Consider the following 5,176-nt stretch of genomic DNA (forward strand, 5'->3'; position numbering starts at 1 on the left):
TCGTGGTTTTGCTTCGAGGATGCAGAGAGGGATGCTCTGATATAGTGGTTTTGCCTTGGTTTTGTGATTTTGCCGTGTATTTTTGTGATGATTTTATGATGATTTTGTCGTGATTTTGCTTCGAGGATGCAGAGAGGGACGCGGAGATATAATAGTTTTGGTTTTGTGATTTTGCCGTGTTTATTACTGTTCACTATTACTGTTCATTACTGTTGATCTTACTGTTCATGAGGCGATAGGCTCTTTTTAAGTATAATGTTCATGTACAAACGCACCTATCTCACTTTTGGTTTTTATCTTCAAAAATTTAATGTGCAGTCACTTTTGACTCTATAAATGTGATTGCCTGTATTATTATTTTAATATAAATTAATTATTTTAATCAATCACGTCAATAAAATATGCAAAGAGTACACAAAAACTTATGACCTTTGAGAAGTAATCCTGCTTGGATCTCCGCTACTCCAACAGTGATGACCAACTTGACTGAGGTTCTTTTTGTTATAGGCTATAGCCCCCTCTCTTCAAGAAATGAAGAAAGATACAAATATCAATTCTTAAAATATATTTCTTTTTTATTTTTTATTTTATTTCCTGAGGTAGAAAATTTTAGTTTTTGTATTAAATAAAATTGATATCGAGTCAATAGGCAACCATTTTAAAAGTTTTCGTTATTAATTTCCCATGTAACCAAAGGTAAAACGACCTTCCTGCACAATCATAACGATTAAGATTGAGGGAAATAGAACAAGAATATGTGGCTACTGGAGCAAACACAAACTCCAGTGCCCTCAGCCTAAGAAGAAGAAGAAGAAGAAGAAGAAGAAAAAATAATAATTACTTTACAATTATCAGAACCCAATCGGCAATTAAGTCAGACAGCCCATCAAGCACTAAACATTAAGTTAGGGAATAGCATGGGTAATAAGGGCAGCGTGAGCACGACCTGAGTACAAATGGGGGAGACTTCACATTATTGTGCAGTTGCACTTGGATTCCAGCTTTGGAGGCTCCATGCTGTCCACCTTGTTGGGAACCCCAACATTGCAGTTCAAAGAGTCGTTGGCGTTCTCATCATTCTCGGTCTTATTGGATGCATGCTTCACATCTGTTTCCACCTGCCTTTGCCTGGCTTTGTGGGCTTTCCAAGCACGTGGTTTGCCAGTGGTTCTGCCTGCAATTTTTCTATCAGAATTCGATTTCCCCAATATTGTAACTGTTGGCCATGAACCTTCCAATGGGATTGGGTTTTCCTTCTCAATTGCCAGGTTTGCAGCTTCGTAGGCCAGATCGTGGACAATGGAGCTGCAGAAAAGTATTGCATCCGTGGCTTCCTCCAGTGTTACACTCCTTGACTTACTTCCACCCTGACAGTCTACCATTACTGCTGATTCCTCTGTCAAAAACATTAAGAATTCATCAGAGAATTAGCTAAGACATGCTAATATTATCTCAAAACATGGGTTAGAACATCATAAATATGATGTAATCAGAAGTGAAGTCAATAATGGAGTAGGAGCTCATAACAGAGGTGAAAAAATTGGTTTTGATTATATTCTCTCAATCAGCAGATGGTTAACAAAAATGAGATGCGCAATGACAGTGGAAATCTCAAATGGAAGAACACAAAAACAAGGCTGACAAGCATACCAAGGATGCCATATGCATGATCAGAGGTGTTGGGGTCTGAAACTGAAGACTCCTGCAATTCACCCTTGGTGCTCATCGATATGAGACAGACCTCATCAATCTGTGAACCAGGGTTACCCAGACAGCACTTTTCAGTTTCCACTTGTGACAAAGTAACCACAGAGCTCTGTGAAGGAACCTGTGCATCATCCACTTCACCAGTGCTACTGTTCATCATGACAAGTTCCTCTCCAGAAGAGGACTCTGGAGTTCTAATAGTTGCTTCCACATCCATGACACTCCTTGTGTTTTCTGGGATAAACTCACCATTTGCATAAGCAGTGTAATTCTTCTCATAATTTGGAAATGATGCTACCGAATTATTCTCTAGCAGAACATTATCAATACGATGGGACAATCCCAAGTTGGAAACATCAACCGTTCTACGATCATTACATTCAGAATTATCAGTCTCAACAACACCTGTCCTGGTAAAATATGTACTGGTAGCATCTGCTAGTGCATACTCCGACACAAGTGCTTGCCCTTCAGAAGCTCTTGGTTTTTCCACTACAGCATGTTCCACATTGCCATCGGAAACCACAAGGTTTTCTAACCCTCGGTGACCATGGTTTGAAATTCCAGATAAAGGCGACCCAGTGCTTTGAGACTTCATGTTTACGTCAGATCTACCATTCTCCATGTCTGCTTTCCTGCCACTTAACTGCCGTTGTATACGAGTTTCCAATTGTCTAGCTAAGCTGAAATCAGTAGAGGATGATGCCGAGAAACTGCCTTGCCCAATGGAGCTTCTCATACTGCTTGCACTGTCTCTTGCATGAGACCGATCATCATAAAGTATTGTAGTAGCAGCAAATGTCCTGCCTTGGAAAACAGGCCCCTTGCTACTACTTGGCCTCTTCAGCAGTATGGATATGCCTGTGCCTTCTGAAAAACCAACCTTCAAATTTGGATAGTCATTATAGCGATGCAATTGCTGACCCACAGTGTCATCATCAGCAGTTATGCTGTAACCAACAGTTGGTTGGCCCACCTCTTGCCGATTGACATCCTTAAGCTCAGCTTCCTCCACCAACGACCTTGCATATTCTGGAGAGAAGTTTTGTTGTTGCTCACTCTGGGGAATTTGGCCTTGCTCAGCAGTCTCTTCACCCACAGAAACCCTTCGTTCATCCACACAAGTAATGGGTACAAATTCTGGTACAACAATTACAGGCTCCATCTGATCAGAAGGTTTTTCTTCTTCAGAAATCATATACGTCACTGGGGAGTTTACAGCAACTACACTTCTTGGGCCCGAAATTATAACACTCAAAGTGTCGTCTTTCCGACGGCATTCTGGACAAAGTTTAATGCTCCGTTCCACTTCATCAACAACACTGTACACTGAACCACACCTTGAACAACTTGCCATATTTTCAAGAATATCAACTCCTGGAGAATCAGCCTTGACTTGAGAAGCTTCAGAAGTTGCACCGATTTCCAAGGCAATACCATGGTGACCAAAGTTTTCAGAGACGATATAACCGCAATCAGCTGCAGGACTTTTAACAAATTCACCATGCTGAATGCGAAGTGATACATCATGCATTTCATGGCCACTGTCTTTATTCACTTCATCCATCTTATCAAAGGCAAAGACTTCTTGAACATCAGGATATGCAACTTTCCCACATTCACTTGCCATGTCATCCTGGTTCTGGTCACCACCTTCATTATCAACTGCCGCACGATCAGAACTTGCTTTGCTGCTTGTTGTGACTGAGTTCCTAGATATAAGAGAACGATTTGCAGAACTTGCTTTTCCGACATAAAAGGTGGTGCTGGGGACACTAGATAAAAGTGGCCTGAACATATTCTGAGGACTCTTCCGGTTATCCTGCACAAACATTGAATAACACGTCATTACAATTACTATGAACTACAAATTCACAAATCTTCATAAGTTAGATTACTGCAAAAACTAAGGGGACGCGCGAGTCCTCAGAAAAGCTATCATACTCGCAATCAATGGTGAAATTTATTACTTAAAAAAAAACTCATGCTGAAATCTTTAGAAGTTAAAGGTAGACTATGAGAATATATGCATACAGACCAACTATTCTGAGGTGTTATTAAAACTCTATTTTTGTCACTCAATTCCAACAAGAGATATGAAAAGTATTGTTATTCGCAACTCAATTGATTTCACTTCCAAAAGTCTGAGGATGGACAAAATTTCAGATGAAAGGATAAAATACCATCTGTCGAAGGGCAGGGTCAAATGATCTTTTTGGAGCAGATGTTGAGGATGCTATTCTAGTATATTTCTTCGAAAAGGGCAGAGCTCGATTATTTGATAATGGCCCAACTCTCCTTGAAGTTGCTCGGTCTAAACTACCCACAGGAATGGACTGTAGAGAATCTATATCATCGTCACCAGATGATGCTACAGAGCCTTTGCTGTGATAGCTGAATCTGTCACGATCATGACTATGAGATGAACTGATGCTTCTAGAAGCTGTTGGGGACATTGACTGCCTGCTGACTTTGGAGGTAGAATCCCTACCATTTCTAGATGCTGGTGAGGAACCCCTCACATATGATGCTGGCCGATCAGCCAATGAAGTACGGAGATTGGGAGGTGCGTCAGAGGAGAACCCCGGAATATTAGCTTGCCATGCCCTTATTTTTGGCGATACAGAGTTTCCTCGATTTGTCTTTATAGGTGAAGTTCCCCTTGTCCCTGGTGAGGCTATGGTACCACTGGACCCAGTGCTCATCCTACGAGGAGTTGGGGTAGACGACCTTGGAGTAGGTGTTGAGGGTTTACTAGGAGGAGTAGATGGTCTCCGTGATGGAGAAGCATGCCGTAGACCTAGAGGTGGACTGGAATGAGTTGCTGATGAAGGCCTTCCCCTCGACTGGAACGTGCTACTCCCAGACCGAGGAGATGGGCTTAAGCGATTTGGACTGGAACTACCCCTACTGCTTCTGTAGCTCTTTTCCATCTGCAAAAGTATGTACATATTATCAACAGAGAGAGCATAAATATTTGAGTACATTTCCAAGGAAACTTTTAGAGAACATAAACAATCTGATTATGATCATTAAAATGAGAACAGTTACCGTGGAAGATCTTGAGATAGAAATAGGTTGACTCCGAGGTCTGCCCCTGGGAGCAGCATTAACTGGTAGCGGCTCATCATCCAATGAAGGAAACAGAGGAGTGTCTGGAGGAGTTAATAACCTGTGAAATCAGTAATACCGGGCATCCCATTAAAAACAAGAAAAGTAAAATGCAACTAGAAACTATCATGTAAGAAAAAAATGCAAGAATAAGCTTATGACAAAATTTTACAGTAGAATTTTCAGCTTCATGATGAAAGATGAGATCATCAAGAAGATAAATTTCAATATGAATATGTACTAGGAATGAAGACACTTGTTGTAATTTAAATTTATTTCTGCTTACTTGTAAGCCATAAGTTAATCTTTTTCTTTTTCCTTGACAATTATATTTCCGTCATTGTGGCAAGAGACATAA

The 5,176-nt window shown here is 40.7% G+C and overlaps 1 protein-coding gene across 1 annotated transcript; it reads right to left on the reverse strand.

Moving 5' to 3' along the window:
• Positions 1-711: 711 nt before the first annotated feature.
• On the reverse strand, positions 712-5,115 carry LOC118348761. Its single transcript, XM_035691138.1, has 5 exons — positions 5,105-5,115; positions 4,759-4,879; positions 3,891-4,640; positions 1,651-3,529; positions 712-1,396 (listed from the first exon to the last, which is right to left on the reverse strand). Exons 1-5 carry the CDS (start codon positions 5,113-5,115, stop codon positions 969-971), a joined length of 3,189 nt encoding a protein of 1,062 aa, XP_035547031.1. The 3' UTR covers positions 712-968.
• Positions 5,116-5,176: the final 61 nt, after the last annotated feature.

Source organism: Juglans regia, chromosome 1 (assembly GCF_001411555.2).
Source record: "Juglans regia cultivar Chandler chromosome 1, Walnut 2.0, whole genome shotgun sequence".
NCBI lineage: Eukaryota > Viridiplantae > Streptophyta > Magnoliopsida > Fagales > Juglandaceae > Juglans > Juglans regia.

Excerpts from the sequence above, each read along its gene's own strand:
- LOC118348761 (XM_035691138.1), bottom strand. Across the intron at positions 3,530-3,890 it reads ACCCTGCCCTTCGACAGATG|GATAACCGGAAGAGTCCTCA; the intron begins GTATTTTATCCT and ends ATGTTTGTGCAG. Across the intron at positions 1,397-1,650 it reads TCATGCATATGGCATCCTTG|AGGAATCAGCAGTAATGGTA; the intron begins GTATGCTTGTCA and ends TGTTTTTGACAG.